The sequence below is a fragment of the Larus michahellis genome, chromosome 5 (assembly GCF_964199755.1).
Source record: "Larus michahellis chromosome 5, bLarMic1.1, whole genome shotgun sequence".
Taxonomy (NCBI): Eukaryota; Metazoa; Chordata; class Aves; order Charadriiformes; family Laridae; genus Larus; species Larus michahellis.
In genome coordinates this window covers 47,501,173-47,520,514 of record NC_133900.1, presented here as the reverse complement: position 1 = coordinate 47,520,514, position 19,342 = coordinate 47,501,173, and the positions used below count along the sequence as shown (strand labels likewise).

The following is a 19,342-nucleotide window of genomic DNA, read 5'->3' as shown; positions in this document are numbered from 1 at the left end:
CCATCTAAGGGCACTGATGTGTTGAGCAAGACACATTCCTCTTTGCCAACTTGCCTTTGTTAGAGATACTCTTCCTCTGAGCCCAACCACTCTGTCCCATCCATCACCTGCCTCTACTGGCACTAGTCTCATTTTCCAGAGCCTTCTTTATTTGAGAAGTTACCCCTTCCACCTCCATCCCCTTCGCAGCTTCTCTTCCATTACATTACCCTTTTCCCTATTTGGTTTTGGTTTCTCCTTGCCATGCCCACGATATGCCAACACTAACTTCTGGATCTTTCACAGTGACTAACGCTTCCGTTTTGCCAACCGTTCTGAATCATTCTGGCTGGTTCAGCACATATCCACAGAACTGACACACATCATTATTCTTGGACGCAAAGTTATATGAAGGAATTGCATCCCCTCAGGTTGCTTTTCTCGTTGCCATTTTTGGCTACAGGATCACTCGGAATTTGCATGCAAAAAAGTTATGGTAGCCTATGTGCTGTGGGTGTGTTACAGTTTTCAGTAATTTTATCAGCATGATTTTTGCATCTTTCCATCTGTGAAGCAAGATGCCCTTGGCTTATATATTTGTCATCCACTCTACTGAGATTTTAGAAGCTCCTTTGAAAATCTGTGCAACCCAAGTTCAAGATTTTCTGTTGCAAAACAAAGCCTGCCGTGGCTAACGACAGATCTCTAGAAGACCCTGGAATCCCACCTCCTCAGAAAGAGAAGACATCAGCTTTTGAGATCCATTCACTGCTGAAATGGAGTTCAATCATAAAGGCCACAGTATCCATGTTTTTGACCTTGGGGCAGGGCAATCATCAGGAAGCAAGAGGCAAGACTCCACACAGTGCAGAGAAGCAGTAAGTGCAGTTGTGTTATAACATTTTCCCAAGGACAGTCTTGCCAGTACGGAAGCCAAATGTTGAGAATTAAGTTTGTTTCAAGGATGCAAAGCTAAAGCTGTCGCTGTAGATAGTATATACAGTCCCTTGCTGGTTCCTCTTGCTCCAGCTGCTCTGTTCATTAAGGCAGCCCGGCTTTTCCCATTTCCAGTGCCTGCTTTCAGTTGCTCAGAACTTTTGCCAAACTGTAATTGTTTGGACAAGAATTTTCTGGGACAAATGTCTCTCTCCAGCTGAGATTTTGTGTAAAGTTCAGATGAAACAGTTCTGCGGTTTGAGGGGAGGAGAAAAAGATGTTGTTTTGCCAGATTAGAAAATGTTTTGGAGTGTTATAAAATGTGTTATAAAATGTGTTATTAAATAGTCACGGAAATACCTATCCCAGGAAATTGCACCTGAACATGCTTAGGTAAACACCTTTGAAAAATCTGGCTTTTTTCTTGCGTTCAATGATATCTGTGGCAAATTTGCAGACATGTCTGTGAACCTGGATGAGTTTATCTCAGCCCTCCACAGCTCCTAAATGTGTACAGCATGTGTTCTGCTGCCTGCTCCTGGCACATGGGACATACGTTAGGAATATTGGAGCTCAAGACAACTTTCTTGGCCAGTGCCAAGTATGATACGGGCAAGAGCTGACATGAATGGCAGGAGTCTGTCTGCCTCTTCCCAAGGCAACACAGAGGGGTGAGGCACGTGTCTCTCAGATAGGAGGACCAAAGGGGTAGGGAGATGGGGAGGAAGGAAAGAGAGAGGGAAGATGAGCTGGGCAGAAATGGAATAGTTAACAGAAGAAAGTGGGGCAGGAATTTGGTGTCAGGACAGGGTGCCCTGCTTAAAGCTCCACCTCACAGGGCACAGGTCTTCAGCAGACAGTCCATCATTTCTGGAGATGTCAGGGGACACCTCAAATGACTCCAGATGGGCAGCTCAGTCCTTCTCTAGAAGCAGACAGCGCAAGTGGATGACGTAGAAAGGAGGTACACCTCACTGTAGCCACACCCTTGATGCAGATCATTTTGGGACCAGGACCTCAAGGCATGCTGTACCTGTTTTGACATAGTCTGGTTGCCGTTCTGCAAAGGACGGCACAGGCAACCTTGCTCCTGGTGTTCCCAATTTGGGACAGTCTGTTCTCCAAGGTCATGTGCTGTGCATGCTCTAGGCAGATAGTGTTTGCATTGCTGGAGGAAGTATCTCTGTGAATGGTGGAATAACAGGATTGGAAGCACTTAATGTACGTATTGCCCAATTTTCGTTCCAAATTATCCTGATATAACAAGTGCTGGGGGTAATAATGAAAAGTGAATACAGACATTTTGGCAAAGAGCACGATAGGATTTTGAACATCGCTGGGGAGTTAAAGCCTCGGCTTTCAGTTTTCTCTGGAAGAGTAATTCAACACCAGCCAATTTCATGAGTCAGCTCCTCGCTTAGTGTCAATTGGTTGGCTCCAGTGACTGGCTTGGCCCTGTGATTCAATGGAAATCGAAATGTAATGCCTGTTTTTCATGAACTTAAACATGACAAAGGGGAAGTGAAACCTGACAGTCAGAAGGAAACATTCCAGGCTCAGTTCAGGCAAGAGCCTGACATTTGCCAAACAGCACTGTATTTTATTTAACACATCAGAGAAGTATCAAATATTATTAATCATTTTATTCCATGACTGCAGAGGAAGCTGGAGCAATGAGAGGTTATAATCACTGCAGAGAATGAGGAGAAAGTGCCGAACCACTGTCTCTGATGTAATACACCTTCAAAGCGTGTCACTGCAGGAAAGTCACAGCAGTGCCAATGAAACGTGGCCTCATTTTATCTCCTGGAAACAACAGACATGTTTCTTCCTCTGAAACCTTTGAGCTTCCAAGCGCTTTGTGGTTTTTAGACCTTTTACTTTCACTATTTGAATCTGAAGTCTAAAAAGAGGGGAGAAAAAAGAAGAAAATGCCATGTGGAAGTTAAAATAGAAAATATTGGCACGTTCTATACCAAAACTGGTTGCATTTCAGAGCTAAGAGTAAATACTAGTGATCATATTCAGACCCTGCGGACAGCTGGATTATCCCTAGGACAAATTAGGAAACATGTATTTCCTGAGAAATCAGCTTTATTTATTTCATTGGGAGAGGGGGAGAGGGGAATTTAGACCAAACAGTCATGAAACAAACAAAACCGTACGTAGCACCAAATGTCTCTGTGGGTGTAAAGTCCGAGGTAGGGCAGAAAGCTACCAGAAATGTTGGTACCCTTGAAGTCAACAACAAAATTCCCATTGGCAGGTTCCTACAGAAGCCAGGTCTAACTCCTCAAGTTCTTTTAGTTACAGCTCTGCCGGTGACTGGTGGCGTGCATGCTTTTCACCTCATAGTCCCTTCTAAAACACTTCTCAAGCGTCAATGAATTAAATCTCGCAACGTTCCTCTCCATCAGGTCATCATTGTTATGATGGCAAATCCACCCCCAGCCTCTGGGGCCACCTGGGAATCACTTCATCCTCTCTACGTTACAGTAAGCAGTAAAGTTTCCCAGCCCGGTCTCGAAGGGCGTGCGGGGCTGTAGCTCTGCTCTTTCCTCCTGCTTGGTTTTATTAACACAGGAAACAACAATGAAATAAATCTTCCTGGTTTTGGCTCCTCTGTGACTTAGCGCAGGTTGGGAGCTGGGCCAGGGACCGTTCCCAGGAGGCAGCCTGCAGGAAGCCCCCCTGTTTTGAAGGGTAAGGAGTTTATTCACCAGCTGGCCTCGGTGCCCAAGTTCCCATGCATGTTTAATTCACTACTGTGTGTCAGGGTAACCTCGTGGCTGTGGTGCACCTACATGCTTTTCCTCTCTATAGGTGGAGGGGAGGGGTGGAGGGATGAAGTATAACCACATCTTTTCACATCAGGGAGACGAGGCATGATCAAGGCACAAAATAAAGCTAGTCTAATTAGCAGAGACTGAAAAGTTGCAGAGGGAGTGGGGTCCTGAGCTGCTGGGAGAGGGATGCACCCCAGCTAACTTTGGGCAATTAAATGTTTGAGTAGGGGCTCAAATCTCACTGGTAGAAAAAGCTGCTAATTCCAAGTGGCAATTCAAAGTGCTCAAATTTGCAGCTGAACTCCATGGATTTTTTTTTTATCATGGGATCCTGATCCTCCCCAACACCTAAACTGAGTAGTCAGAGCTCACTGCAGCTCAGTATCCCTTCTGGTGTCCCCAGGCTCAGTGGATGAAGAGGAGAAGAGGGGTAGGTCGGTGCATGCCCAGGATTCACCTTGATATGGAGCTGGGATTGACCCAGAGAGTGGGAAAGACCAGACTCAGGACTTCCAGAGGATTTCCCAGTTAAAATATAACCTCGGTTAGGTGTACAGGTACGGTCTAACCTAGATTCTTGCAATCACAGTGGTCAGAGACAACTGTGAGCGCTGCCTCAAGACCTGAAAGCAGAAAGCCAATTTAAAGAAAAAGAAGAAATCAAAACTTCTCTATACATATCCTTCTCTCTATGCAGATCTAGCAATCTGGGGAGACACTTTTGTGTTTCCTGAACACTTTGGATCTGCAGTTCAGACTGCATCCTCATCTCTGGGTATTTTTCCTGGTTGTATGGGAAGGGAATGTTTATTTTTCACAGAAACTCATTGATTTGGTGATTTTTCCTGGGCAGAGGTTTAAGGGCCAGCACTGGAGGAGGTGATCTAGCTTTAGAAATGTCTCTACTCAGGAACTTCACTTTTTATTTTTATTTATCTATTGCCCCACAATTCCTTGAAGCAGACTCAGCTCCTTCTTCTGCTTATTTTTAGTTGTGAACTGGAGCAGTGAAGGAGAAATCAGTGCGAGCTGAGCGTGCATCTGTCATCACTAGCTGTCACAGCACCAGAGACGCCGTGTCCGTCCTTTGCCTTGCATCCGGCGTCGTCTCCAGCAATTACATCCCACTTTCCTTTTAAAAAAAAAAAAAAAGAGAGCTCAAACGAGGAAGTTTACAACATCAACAGGCTACAGCACTATTCTTGCCGTCGTTAAATTAGCATCAGGTTCTCTTGTCAGGGGTTTCTATGGAGACATTGCACTGTCCTGGCAGGCAGTTTATGCTTCATGCCAGTTATATTTATTTGTATTTGTCAGTGAGCCAGAGTGGGCCAAGCCCTGCTCTGTCCATTTGGAGTAATGCAGGATTCCCACTGGCTCCCTCCGGCAGAGCTCTGGGCACAGAGCAAAGAGCCATGCCCTTGTTCTCTACTAACACTTTCTTGTAGGGTATATTTAATTCTTTGCAGCTCTTGGTCAAGTCTTCTGCAAAGAGAGAAGAGTCCTGGAAGCACAGCTGGCTGTAAAGCTGTCCCGTAGCAGAGTTACGTTTAGTCCCGTGCTGGGTGCACTGGGGCTGCGGCAATAAATGGTGCCACAGAGCCCACAGCATTGGATGGGTTGTTTGGGATGGTTGGACACATCCCATAGACTGCAAGTGGGATGTCCCTGCTCCAAGACAACCTGTGTGTTTTGTGAATGGCACACTCTGTTAGTGACTGCCTGCAAACCACCCTGTTACTTCCCAATTTTAGATCACTAGTAATTTCTCAACTACTGTGCTTATTTATAGCTGGATGTAAACTGCGTAACTGATGCTAACGGCTGTAGTCGTTAACTGAGGTGGATTTACAAGTAAATGAGCTGCCATCAACTAGTCCCAGCTGGCATCAGCAGCTTCAGAGTATGATGGGAACAGGACAAGTGCCAGGGAAGGCTTGGGGACCAAGAGGGAGCTGAAAGGTGCTGGCTGATGGCTATAGTAGAGGGTTAAGACAAGAGGAGACCTTATTCATTGTCTGAACCTGCAGAGTAAGGAGTGTCCTGGGGCCGCCATATAAATGAACCACTCTGTTCCCTGCAGCTGCTTGACAGAGACCGCAGGAGTATTTACTGATGTAAAATTATGAGTGCACAGGACTGACAGCTGCTGTCTTTTTCCATCTGTCTGTCTCCCCACCCTGCTGCTGACAAATGCAAACCCCTTCTTCCAGGTGAGGGGAATGAGCTGGGAAGAGAGGCAAAATTTGAGCCAAGGAGTCGGGGGAGATCCATCAGGAGCACAACCAGTGGGCATCTACAATATTCGGAGTCCAGTGTGTGAGTCGCCTTGCAAGAAGCTCTCCATGGTGTCCTCATCCTGCAGCCTCCTGCATCAAGGTGGGACATTCAGCATTGCTCGAATCCCTCTTCCAGCAGATCCAAGGGAATGAAAAGGCCCTTCTGTTAGCTTCAGAGAGGAGCTGAAATCAAAGGCATAAACACCCTCGGAGGACCCCTGTGTAACCATCTCGAGATGCTTTCTATTTCTGACTCTCAGGCTACACGAGTAAATACTCTCGCTGATGTGTGGCATCATGATGATTCGTATGTTTATAGGAAAGTTTCAACCCTTGTCCCTCACTTTCCGGATCAGACTAATGCCTGTATGTGTCTTCCTCACCATGTTATTTAATGATCTGTCCCTAGCTCGAGCTGATCCTCATAAAAAGGTGATGTATGGCCCAGAAAGCATGGGCCAGCCACTGGCATGGTGTTCTCATCTGTGCTCTGCACCTGTAAATTTCCAGGTTCCTCTAGGAGGAGCTGCTCTGGCTTGTACCCTCTCTCCACGGCTCTGCTCTGAGCCTGATGGAGAGGGGATGCATTGACTCTTTCCCACGCTGGGCTCATGCAGAAAGTGTTGACCCAGCTGTGTGTTTGATTGCAAATAAACCCAGACATGATGCAGACAATTTACTCTCCTCAGCACACTCTGGTACACCTTAGCCAAAGAAGTCCACATTGTTCCCTGAAGGACAAACCTTGGGTTGGAGATTTATCCTCTTTGCAGGAACAAATAGGACTCAAACACGTTGCCAAACAGGATGATACACCAAAGTCCAGATGCTGCCGAGTGTGTGACCTCAGCAGGAGATGCTGAACCGTCACAAAACAACCCAAGGAGGTATCCTTCCTCCTGCCCTCTAGCGATAGGATGGTGTCCTGGAGCAAGAGCAGGAACGTAGGGTTGGTCGCTCTCAGGCAGGCTGAAGACCAATCTGGTCATGTACTTCATCCCTTGACAGTGGTCACTGATGGGTGCCTAGAGGAAGGTACAAGGGGGCATCCATCTGCACTCATATTCCTTTGGTATGTCCTTCCAGGTTCTGGCAATCTGTAGCGACTGGCTGCACAATGCAGCTTAAGACATTTTCAAGAGTAGGTAAAATCAGCATTCTCCCATGCTATTTTGGGGGAAAAAATGCATTCTTGCATATACATTTTAGAGTGACAGTTTTCCCATTTATGCCTGTGTTGGGCAGTGAGATTCCTGCAAGTGAGATGGCAAATTCTGCTTCTCTCATAGCTGAACTATGTAATAGATATAACTTGTATTAATTTCCATACCATACTATATTTAATAGTTTTCCTAATTATATGCCGAGAGAAAAGAGCAGTTAATTTGAAGAGTTCCATGAATTTCCATGCACTTCCAACCTTTGGCATGAATATCATTAAGTTTTATTAATGTAATTAATACTAATAGCAAAAAAAAGGACTGCTATCATTTCACTCTTGTATTTTGGGTATGAGTCGAGATCACGATACTGTAACCACAAGCAACAAATCAGAACTTGATAGATGGATTTGCCTTCATTAGCAGCTGACGGTGACAGCCTTTAAATTTACTTGGGAGGAAGAATTGGTGGCATAGAAAGCTGGCTTTGGAGGCTGATGGTTTTATTTCATGGAGAGGAGAGTTAATAAATCTTCGTGCTGCTCTGATTAATGATTCTGGAGAGTGTTTCTCCGCATACTTGGAAACTTTCCTGAAAAGGAGCAGTGAGCTGGTCAAGGAAGCAAATAACACTCACAAATGGAAAGCTGTCCGATAAATTCATCTCCGAGCAGGCACCAGGCCAGGTGTGCGTGCCCCTCTCTTGGCAACCAAGAGGGGTAAGTAATTGAGCGTGGTTCATGGGCAAGATTTGCAGTAGGTTGTTAGAAAAGTAACATGGGCCTCGGGGAGCATGGATTTAGCTCCAGTCTCTGCAATGGGCTCTCTGCAACATCCCTGGCCAATTCACTTAGTTTGGAACAGTGGGTACAAAACCAGCCCTTTTAACTCTGAATCTCTCAAGGAAGCCGCCTGCCCATTCCCAGGGTCGACCCCAGTTCCCAGTAATCCCTGTGGGCATTGGGAAACTGGGTCTCGAAACTGGCCGGGTGCCCAGGGAGGGAGGTGTGGGCGGAGGCGAAGCAACCTCGAGGCTTTCTTCCTTTCCCTGGGCACAGAAACGCGCTCCTCCCTCTCCAGCCAGCTTAGCTTTCCTTACCTGTCCTTCTCAAAAGGGATTTTATTCTAATGGTTTGTTAATGAACGCCTTTATCTGATGGCAAGCAGGCTCTGTTTCGGGTTGACGACACTGGCGGTAAAGGGGCCAACATTTCTTTGCATCTCATTCGAGACGTATCCCCAGCACACCTTTGCCATATCACTTGCGAAGCCGGAGCCCTGAGGCTGCTGGGTGCAGTGCGAGCCTCTGCTTGCCCTAATAAAACCTGCCCAGGCTGCAGGACCACGGCGAGATGAGCAGAAGGGGCCTAGAGAAGGTTTTTATCTGCGGTGGGGATTGAGATGTCCTGCAGCCTAATGAAGATAGAGCCTAATGATGCCCAGGGCTCATTTCGGAGCTTGAGCTCCTGTTCAAAGCCCCCAGGAAACTAAAAAATAAAAGTCCAAATGTTTTGCTTCAGGCTTTTTCTGAATAAAACAGTCCAGTAATTTGTTTTAAAGAATGCTTTATTTAAAAATAATTTTTTTAGAGGTGATTAAAACTGGTGTGAGAATGAGTGGAGAAAGACTTATTTGGGGCCCAGTGAATCATTTCATTCAAACTGGAACTGTTCACGGCTTCCCAGTCAATACATGAAGGCAGTCAGACTCGTAGAAAAAAATGTGAATTTGGAAAGAAGTTGAGAAATTTGTCCCCTCCTGCTTTATTACTTTATTACAGCCAAATGATTGTGTTCCTGACAGCCTCGGCCTCAGCCCTGTGCTTACTCTGAGCCAAATTAATCTTCCTGCCCCTGACCAACGCATGCAGAAGCACATGCTAAAAATATTGTGATTAGGACGCGTGATGAAGGAGAGAATAGAAATACCACTTCTGCTCTCCGCCGGCTTCTCTGAGAGCTCACAGCATTAGCACTTTGCCTTTAGTATTGGGTTTGACTATATTATTCAGGGGGCAGGGGGGAGCAGGAGATGAGATTATTTGTGACTATAGCCTACTTTTAGGAGGCGATGGGATCGCAGGCACTGCAGCGACCTCTCCGCTTTGGCAAGCTGCTCTGCTGTCCCCATATGCAGTCGCCCCCAGGCTGTAATCCCCTTCGGCTAAACTGGAGGTAGCAGCCAAATTTGAGGGATTTTACCCCAAAGCTCAGCTGCTTGTGATAAAAAAGCAAGGATACAGGAGAAGCAATGCGTTAAGGGCAAGAAGAGCTGCTCGCGCTAGCTAAGCACCCAGAGAATATGGTGATGCGCAGCAACATAAAACCTGGAGCGAGATAGCCATCCACTCCGACCTCCCGCTGTGCCCAGGCTCTGAAATTCCAGCCAGCGATTCCTCCCTCCTGACCAGTAATTAAAAAAAAAAACAAACCTTTCAACAGGCATTTCATAGAGCCTCACGTGCTGCTTAAATTTGCTGAGGTGGCCTGGGCATGCCTGAGGAAAGATGGTCTTCGGCAGAGGTCCTCGGAGCATCCCTTTGCCGCTGCCCCGGGGCCAGCAGCACAGCTGGGAGGTGGTGGTGATCTTCTCGACCTCTCCGGGTTGTCTCCTCTGTCACACGAGCATCCTCTCCATGGCACCAGGAATAGGTACACGGTGGAGACGGCACCGCTGGTCGCGTGCCAGTTGCCATGGAAACACAGAGAGATGTATTCTAGAAGTTTTCCTGGAAGGGGAGGTGGTTGCAGCAATCGGAGGAAGAGATGCAGGGCAAAGAGATGAGATCCAGTGGCTGGGCAGTGACCCATCAACATGCCATCTCCAGTGGCATCCCAGGAGAAATCACTGCTCCATCACATCGTGCCATCCACCCGCTGTGAAGTCCGTTGCCACCTTCAAGATTTTGGGATGCCACTCCCTTCTCCATCTCAGAGGCCTGGCAGAGGGAGTTTCGGGGTGGTTTATAAAGAATACGGGCTTTGTGGTTGGCTTTTGATGTGTTTTTTGGTGGGGGCGGTTTAAAGGAGATGCTCTACATCTGGAAGATGGGAGTCACGAAAGGTAATTCAGGGATTTGCATCAAGCACAGGATGGTACCGGCAGCTTGCAAACCATGGGAGCTCATAGGGCAGGTGACCCTGTGGGTGCCCACCTCTGTCCCTGCCCCTAACAGCTATGGGGGGAAGCAGCAGCACTTCCCAGGGGGATTTCTTTGAAATACGCAAACTCCATCTGCTGCTCAGCCCCATCTTCAGAGCAAACCAGAGACACAAGGAGACGTCCAAGGGACGCCGTTGGCCGTAAGAGATGGAAACGCTGGGGAGCACGGAGAGATGGGAAGTGCTGTGAGATTGTTTTCTTTTTCCTGGCTTTCCGGGGAAAAAAAAAACACTTCTGAATCGCAGAAGCATCTTCTTGAATATTGAGGACCAGTGGCCCAGTGTCAACAGAGCCACTTTCTTGCCTGTGAGAGAAGCCCTTGGAAGAGGTTAGCATCACCAGCAGGGCATTTCCTATCTTCACGCATCACCACAGAGAGGTTTTGATCACCAGGAAGAGGGAATTCGTCGCCTCATGTGAGCGGCCAGCAGATTTATTGCACACACGCCCCTTTGCTCAGAGGGTCTTCTGAAGCTGCAAGAGCAGAGGCGGTGGGCACGCTCCAAAGAAACAGAAAGAGAGATTTCTTCACGTAAAACTTAGCTCATCTCACAGCACAGAGGATTCTAAAGGTCCAAAAAGGAATCAGACAGTGGAAAAATTCACTGAGGACTATTAAACATAAGGCATCAGTTCAAATACAGAAGATATATGAGCCATGAATCCTTGGGACTCGGAGAAGACGTATGGAAATTCCACTTTTCCCTAGATATCTGTTGGCTTTGAGCACATGGGCCCAAGTTTGGCTGGCAAAGTAGTATTGCTATGAACCAGTACTCAGCCCATCCCTTTGGAAAAATGAATTCCAACCTCAGATCAGTGATTCCCATCTCTGCCCTTGCCAGAGGCTCCAGGGCTGTCTCCTCTTGCCCAGCTTGCATGCTGTGGTGGGGAAGGTGCTCCTTAGACCTTCCCCCATCTCCTTGCTGGCTCATGGCTAGGCAAGGCAGGAGGATGAAGATATTTTGCCTGCTTTCGACAGCAGCTTCTCCCTTAAATAGGGCTGGGAGTCCCAGGAACATCCAACCCCCTGACAAAATCTCCCCAGGCTGTAGGGAAGACCCCAGACCAAGCCTCCAAAGGTGAAAGCTGGGGGAGAAACAGGACAAAGCCAGGAATTAAGGCTTGATTTCCATGCTATAACCCCAAGTGAGAGTGCAGACTGGGAAACTGGAGGGAGAGGAAGGCTGATGTGCCATTGCAATGGATTGCATGCATCGTGGTGGGACGGTCAAGGAAAGGTGACCCCTGGGACCAAGCTGACCCCCCAGCTCTGCGAAGGAAATATCTGGGTGGATCAGCAGGAGCTAGCAAGGAGCTCGCCAAGAAAGTGCTCGCCCTGGCTGGTGGAGGCAGGCAGGCTCCTGGGGATGGTGACTTGTGCCAGCAAGTTCCAGATGGCAGGTGACTGGGGGAGTCCCGGGCTGGCAGCCTGCGCACTGCGGCACGCTTGGAGGGCTGCAGTCCTGGACAAACTTGGGGCTGAGCAACCCGTACCCTGCCAGAAAGCTCAGAGACAGCTTTTGGGGTCCCAGTGTCACTGGAGCAAAACCACTCCTTCCTTTGGGGACATCATTTGCAGCCCCAAGGATGCTCCCACCAGGGTGCAGGGAGGGAGCAGGAGCCCGAAGCCCTTCTGCTTGGGTGAAATTTTGCTGCGAGATGCCCCGCGGACATACACAGGGCTGCCACAGCGGCTTTAAAAACTCCTTCAGCTCTTAAAGACCTTAAGCAAAGCTTCCTGCAGCATCTCAGGGATCAGAGAAGGAGAGAGAAAACCCCAAAAGTGGGGCAGAGCCCAAGCTACAGTAGCTTCCCGGGGTGCCTGCGTGTGGCAGGGGGGACCTGGCTGCTGCACGGATTTCCTCCCCTTATTTTTATGACGACACATTTCACCCCAGGAAGGCTATCCCGCCTCCTCGCCAGCCAAGTGCCCCTTCTGGGAAGGGAAACGCTATGCCAGCACCTGATCCCGGAGCTTGGCTTTGGCCGTGGTCACGTTTTCCCATTACCTCATGCGTCGTGTCACCTCCACGGTTGGAGCTAACACAGCCATGCTCCTCCCGTGGAAACTGACATCCAAGAGGGTCACTTCAGACTGTTTTTTTTAATATAAGTGGGTTTCTATTTATCTCAAGCTTAAAAGAAAAAAGCAGGCATCCAGAGGAAGGGGGGACATTAGACAGTTCCTATACAGCCACCCCTGTATGTCAGCAGCACTCTCCCAGGCAGATGAGGCACATATAAACCACACGGTATTGTTTATTTTCTTGTCTGGGGAACTGAAATGTTGCCAGTATTTTAAGATCACCTCTGAGGATGGAAAGAGGTTTATGAGAGCTGCCTCTGCCCCGCGGCGATAGCGGGTGACCTTCCTATGGCACGTTAGGCTGGCGTCATATGAAAGGTGGGCTGTTTTTTTCCATCTCCAGGAGAAAAGGAGAGCTGCTTGTCCTGGCAGCAGTTGTGCCAGGGGTGTACACGGCAGCAGGCAAGAGCAAAGATCTGGACTCCAGCTCAGAGACTGGAGGCTCTACACATCCTAAAGCCTGTCAACCCAGCTAAAATGTGGCACAGCCAAATAAAGTAAGAGCAACCAAGGTGTCATGTGTCCATCTAATGCAGCCAAGGAGAGGTGAAGAAGAGAGCAAGGGCCTCGAGGTCCATCCCATGGTCAAGTCCCATGGACATCCAGCAGATCCCCTAAGCATCGGGTCGTGGTTATATTTAGTAAGCCACAGATGGACTATTTTGAACCTGTTTATCATCTTGGTGCCCACGATGTCCTGAAGCGCTGAGTTCCAGTTTCACTGATTAGGGCTAAGTATTGCCTTTGGTTTGCCTGAAACTCACTTTCTGGCCATTGCACTGGGCTCCCCCCAGCTCCTGTGAGATGAGAAATGATGAATAATTGGATCCCACTCACCATTTCCACACTCTGATAATTTTGCGGATCTCTCTCCATCCCCTCTTTTATTTCCCACCTGAACCTTACAGCTCATTCCCTGACACTCCCTGAATCACCAGCCGGGCTTAATGCTTCTTTGCACCTCTTTGCCAGCGATTTCGGTGCATTTTGCAGAGGACATGGTGAACAGCCTGCCCCCAACGTGGGGAAGCACTGCTAGACACATTTGCAAGTGATTTGCCCGAGGTAAGGCAATGAGTCATTGCTGGAGCCAGGAATAGCACCGGAGCAGGGCCCCGCTTCAGCCACTGTGCCCTGGCTCGAGTGTCTCTTGGCCCTGTGGACATGGATGCAGTCACTGCTGCACATCCCCAATGGACCCAACCCACCAGCAAGGGCTGTAAGCACATGGAGGCAGGGAAAACATGCAGGTGGAGAGGCCAGGGAGAGGTCCCCTCCTCATTTCTAACTCCTTTGCATCCTACAGCTTCCTCCTGCGGATGCCGTTGCGGAGGTAACCTTCTCATCAGCCACCTTGCACTCAGAAGCGGCAGGTTTGTACCTGTAAATATTTTTATAGATGTGTTTTATAGTGGACTCTGAACCCAAGGGCCAGACTGCCCAGAGAAAACCTTCCCCTCCCCGTTCAAACTGCCAGTGCTGGATACTTGTGGCAATCCGCTCCCCAAAGCATCGCCGCTTGTCCACGATCAGCTCCAAATCGATGCTGGAAATTTGGAAAACTCCAGACAACCAAGCAGAGAAAGCAACAGCCTCCAGCCTTGCTTCACTGGAGACTTCACTCCACCACAGCGGCTTGGGGGGTCGGGAGGATGCTCAGGGCACCGTGGTGGGGGTGGAAGCACTGCCAGGATCCTTCCGAATCACTGCTCGTGTTGAGTCTGCTCTTAAAACATCACCATTCGATGAGCCAGTGGGATTTGCAGCGTGGATCTGCCCTCTCCCAGCTCGAATCCATGCCTATCGCATGCTGGCCTGGGTGGGAGCCATGAACTCGGATGACTGAAACGCGGTGAGGGAGCTGGCTGCAGCGTTTGCCTTCTCTTTTTGGCCGCTTGCTCCATCGCAGGAGGAGCAGGCATCCACTTCACGGCTCCAAATCAAAGCAAATACGAAATGCCAGCAGAAAGTATTGCAAAATCAGGCGCGGAGAGGGGGGGGGGGGGGGGGGGGCGGGAATAGCAAACCCAGCACCTTTCACGCTTCTAGAAGGAACAAGAGCAACAAAAGGCATTCACAGGGAAAAAATAGCATAAGGCGAATAAGAGCCTGGGGAGATGTAAATCTGGAAGAACAGCAGCCCACGTTGGGAGGGGAGCCAGAGCCCCACTGCGTTGCTGCGGCCCAAGGGCCGGATCCGGAGAGGTGCCCAGCATCCCCCCCCACCACCACCACTCCAAGCTCAGCCGTGGGAACTGCGGGGACAAAGCTGAACCCGGGGTGGGGGGCGAGGGGGGGAAGCAAAGGCTGTGGGCACACGCGTGTGTGCTTGCACACGCGTGTGCGCACGTGCACGTGCGTGGGGATGCTGCAGAAGAGGGGCGGGGGGGGGGGAGAGGGGATGCGGGCAGGGGGTGCCAGCGGCGCGGGGGGGGGGATGCTGTGCACACACACACGCACGCAAGAGCAGCAGGTGCTGCGGGCCCTGCAGCGATTTGTTAAAAATATCGCGATTATTAGTTAAAAAGAGAGAGATGGAGGGGGATTAAAAAAAAAAAAAAAAAAAAAAAAACAACCACATCGAGAGAAAAGGGGGAGGGGAAGGGGGGGGGAGGGGGAGGGAGGGGGCAGCGCGTCACGGGAGAGATTTCCTTATTGGGACTCCCTTGCCTACATCCTGAGTCCATATATGGGCATTTACGTCACGGCAGCCTCACTGGGGACTCCAGAAATGGCTGCGGCGGAAGGTCGGAGCAGCCCCGCTGCAGCTATAAAGGGGGCGGCGGGGAGGGAGAGCCGGGTGTCCGCACGGGCTGCCGCTGCTGCCGGCCCCTGCCTGCACCCCCTCCCCCCGGGACCTCACCCCCCTCCCGCGGGGCACAGCAACACCACCCACCCCCCCCCCGCCCCGGATCGCTCCCGACACCCAGCCCGAGCATCCCTCGGATTGCCCCAAGCACCCCGGAGCATCCCCCAGACGGTCCCCGACACCTAACCCCAGCATCCCCCGCGTCAGCCCGGGTACCTCGGAGCATCCCCCGGCTCGCCCCAGCCCGGCCCCGCCGCTCCGGCCGTACCTCCAGGGGAGATGCTCAACGTTATGGATTTCTCCTGCCCGGACCCGCTTTATTCCAAATACGAGGAGAGCTGCGAGATGAAAACCGGAGACCTGCAGGGTTTGGGGCAGCCTGAGCAGCAACTTCTGGCAGAGGCCGATTTCCTGGGAGGTAAGGGCAGGGGGGAGCCGGGCAGGGATGAGGGACCCCACTGGGAGTGATAGCTGCAGCCAGGAATCGGGCATCTTCCCCTCCTCAGCCCCCAGCCTGCTCCCAGCCCCTGGCTGTGGGTTCGACAGCCCCCCGCTAGCCCAGGGTGGGGGTCCTGGGGGTCCTGCTGGGGAAGGGGTGTGAAACCCAGGGCTCCCTGTGCGATTCCGAGGACCCGGCTAGGACGGGGACCTCACAGTGACGCAATATCAGCCTCCCGCTGTTTCCCAGTATCCCGCCCCCCCCACCCCGCCCCATCCCTCCATCCCTCTAACCACCGTCCCCTCTGCGTCCCCAGGTGAGCTGCTGGGTGCCCCAATGAGCGGCGGAGCGGTGGATTACTCCCTCCTGGGCAGCCAGCCCTCCCCTTCGCTCAGCTACACTGGCAGCTTCTTCATCAAGGCGGTACCGGAGCATCCCCAGGACCAGGAATCCCTCTTCAACCTGATGTCGGGGATCCTGGGCATCTCCCCCTTCGCCTCCTCCGAGGGCCACCAAAGGCACCTGGATGCTCTTTACCCCTGTCCCGAAGTGGCTCAGAGCCAGCTGGACCTTTACACTGCCTGCCAGTCTGAAATGAACGGATCCACCCAAGCCTCCTTCCCGGAGCAGGGCTACAGTGGCTTCCCCACGGCGGAGGGTGCTCAATCCCTCCAGGCACAACCCACCTTAGGAAACACCTCGCAGTGCTTCTTCCAGCCCAAGCTCCTGGACAACAAGCAGGACATCAAGCTGCCCTCCGGTTCCCCACCCCTGGACAAGTTTAAAGCCTCCTGCGCCCAGTGGGAGCCCGTCACCCAGCATCAGGCCTACTTGCCCACCAGCTACCATTCTCCTGAAGCCTTCCCGGCTGGGGAGGGCAGCCAGGGGCTGTTCCACCCGCTGGGCTCCAAGATGGAGAACGTCTTGTCCGTCAGCTGCCAGTCGGAGCTCGGCAGCCTGGCGGAGGATGCTGCCTGCTTCAGCACCCATCTGGGCTTCGGCTGCGAGCCAGAAAACTTCCCGGCCCGTGGGGACTTTGCAGACACCAAGATCCACAACCTCCCTCCTCCATTAATGCCGGAGTTCGACACCTCCTTGGCCCAGCCTGAAGTCCTGCCGGGTCTGATGAGCTCTGCTGAGCTCCTCCACCCTCACCCCTCACCCTCCATCCCCCCCACGGACTTTTTGAGCCACCCCACCTCTTCCTCCATCCCTTCCCTGCTGCCCACCAACCCTCCTGCCTTGGCCGAGCCCAAGAAAAAGACCCGCCGGACCAAATGCTCTTCCAAATGCTTCTGCCCAAAACCCCATGAGAAGGCTTTCGCATGCCCGGTAGAGAACTGCATCCGGAGCTTCGCCCGCTCGGATGAGCTCAACAGGCACCTCCGCATCCATACGGGCCACAAACCCTTCCAGTGCCGCATCTGCCTGAGGAACTTCAGCCGCAGCGACCACCTCACCACCCACATCCGTACCCACACCGGCGAGAAGCCCTTCTCCTGCGACACCTGCGGCCGCCGCTTCGCCAGGAGTGATGAGAAGAAGCGCCACAGCAAGGTCCACCTGAAGCAGAAAGCCCGGACGGAGGAGAAGCTCAAAGGTTTGGGTTTCTTCTCAGTGGGTCTCTCCTTCGGGACACTGTGAAGCCACAACCTGAGTGCTGGGAGATGGCGTTTCCCGAGGTCCCCCGAGTATCTCATGGGAGAGCCGGGGTGGGAATATCCTCCTGGGGTGGCCCCGGAGAAGATGATGGCAGATGGGGCCGTCTGGAGGGAGGAGAGGGGCACGCAGGAGGCAGAGGCGATGCCGTGACGCTGGACCACTGGCTGCAGAGGAGGGATTATGGCAGCTCCGGCCACCCGGAGCCATCTCCAAACTGCAGGGACTGAGTCATTTTTATAGCTCCTATTCCAAGGAAGGGAAAGAAAAAAAAAAAGAAAAAACATGTACAGAAAGAAATCACCACCGAGATGTCTTTTTTTATATACCCAAACCCACGGACATCCTGCGTTTGTAGCGACCTGACTGAGATTTCCCCCGCCAGCACTTTACATGACGCTCCCGACTGGTTATTTACTGGTCAGCACGGCCGGGGGCTGCGGCTGCACCGGTCCTTTCTCCCAAAGGAGAGAGATGCCACCGGGCTCCAGCAACTGGTGCGTAACGGTCCCTTTGGAAAGGTGATGTCATTACTATTATTATTAATTTTTTTTTCCTGTTTGTAAAAAGAATATTAGCAAATTGTGTCTATTTTTCTAATTAAAGATTTGAGCTAATCTAAGACCTTGCTGGCGTTGTTCTCTGCTTTTCAATCCCGCGTAGCCGTCGACGCCAGTGGTATTTCTGTTGCGTTTTTGACCTCTAGCTACTGCATATGGGTAAAAAGGTGCTTAAATAATCAGCAGGGAGAGAAAAACCAATCTGTGCAGCGGGTGGGTTGGCGACCCTCCTCCCGAGCATCCCCAAATCCCCAGGGTGGGTGGCTCATCCCAGGAGAAGGGTCTTCTCCCGAGACAGAGAGGGGAAGGGATCCCAACTCCCCGCTGGTGGGTCACCCTCTGAAAAGGGGGATGTGGCTCCAGGTTTATTCCGATGAAGCCGAGCCCTGGAGGGATCTGCCCTACTTGGATCCAGAGCCGTGGGATTCACTGCAGGGACCCCAAAGCCGAGCCCAGACCCCCCACCCTGGGGTTCTGGTCCCCCGTGGGGTGTGGATGCCCCGCGTGCCCTTGGCAGGCTTCACCCACGAGAAATAGAGTGAAACACAGCCCCGCTCCCCATTTTGAACCTGGCACATCCCCAGGGCTGGAGAAGATCCAGGCACCATCAGGCAGAGGCAGGCAGGCAGGATGCGAAGCCGGGGGAGCTGTTTTCTCCCTCTCTTTTGGCATTTTAAATGGCAGAGAGATGCTGCTTCCCTTCTCCTGAGAATGTCCAGTGGCTGGACGGCACAGGAGAAAATGTTGCAGCCTGGAAGGTGCCACCGATAGCAGAGCCTCCTTCCTCCGGTGGTTAAAAATCAGCTAAAACCATGCAAGCCCAAAATCTTGTCCTTCTAACAGGAGGTGCTCATGGGGATGGGGCAAGCCGGCCTTTGATTTCAATTAACGGGCAGGAGAAGGTGCCTGTGGGGATGGAGGGAGCTGGGCAGCAGGGATGGGGCAGCGTGTCCGTGGCAGTCGTCATCGATGCTCAGGCGTTTTGGGAATGATCAGCCTTTTCTTGCAGAGGGGGAAACTGAGGCAGGGAAGGGTCACAGCTACAAACCTGCTCTCTCCAACAGATTTTGTCCCTTCCACCAGCCCTGGAGAGAGGGGTCTGCCCCCCAACCATGTTATGGAGGCAACGGGGATCTCCCTGCTTCATCCCCTTTGTGTCCCCCCAGCCCTTTGCCGACATGTGGGCTGGAGCATCCCAGGACTAAACCCCAGTTATACCATTATCCTGGCAAAATCCACTACCAGGCACTGAACTTGCCATGGTGTGTCCATGAAGTGCAAGGACCCCGTGGAGTTGGGGTGGGAAGCTGGACAGGGGATGCGGGGTCCCCAAGGGCTGCTAGCAGGGATGGGATGGGGGAAGGGACCAGAAGGACACCTTGTTGAGGGGGAAATCCTAAATGTCCCCTTAGACCTGTCCCTAAGAGTTCACACCTCTGATGGCATCCAAGGGTACTCGTGCCCCTCAGGTGAGCACCCACCAG

The 19,342-nt window shown here is 51.5% G+C and overlaps 1 protein-coding gene across 1 annotated transcript; it reads left to right on the top strand.

The window, feature by feature from the left end:
- Window positions 1-15,183: 15,183 nt before the first annotated feature.
- On the top strand, window positions 15,184-17,922 carry EGR4 (early growth response 4). The gene is made up of 2 exons (XM_074587185.1): window positions 15,184-15,618; window positions 15,956-17,922. The coding sequence occupies exons 1-2, from the start codon at window positions 15,480-15,482 to the stop codon at window positions 17,281-17,283; spliced, it is 1,467 nt and encodes a 488-aa protein (XP_074443286.1). The 5' UTR covers window positions 15,184-15,479; the 3' UTR covers window positions 17,284-17,922.
- Window positions 17,923-19,342: the final 1,420 nt, after the last annotated feature.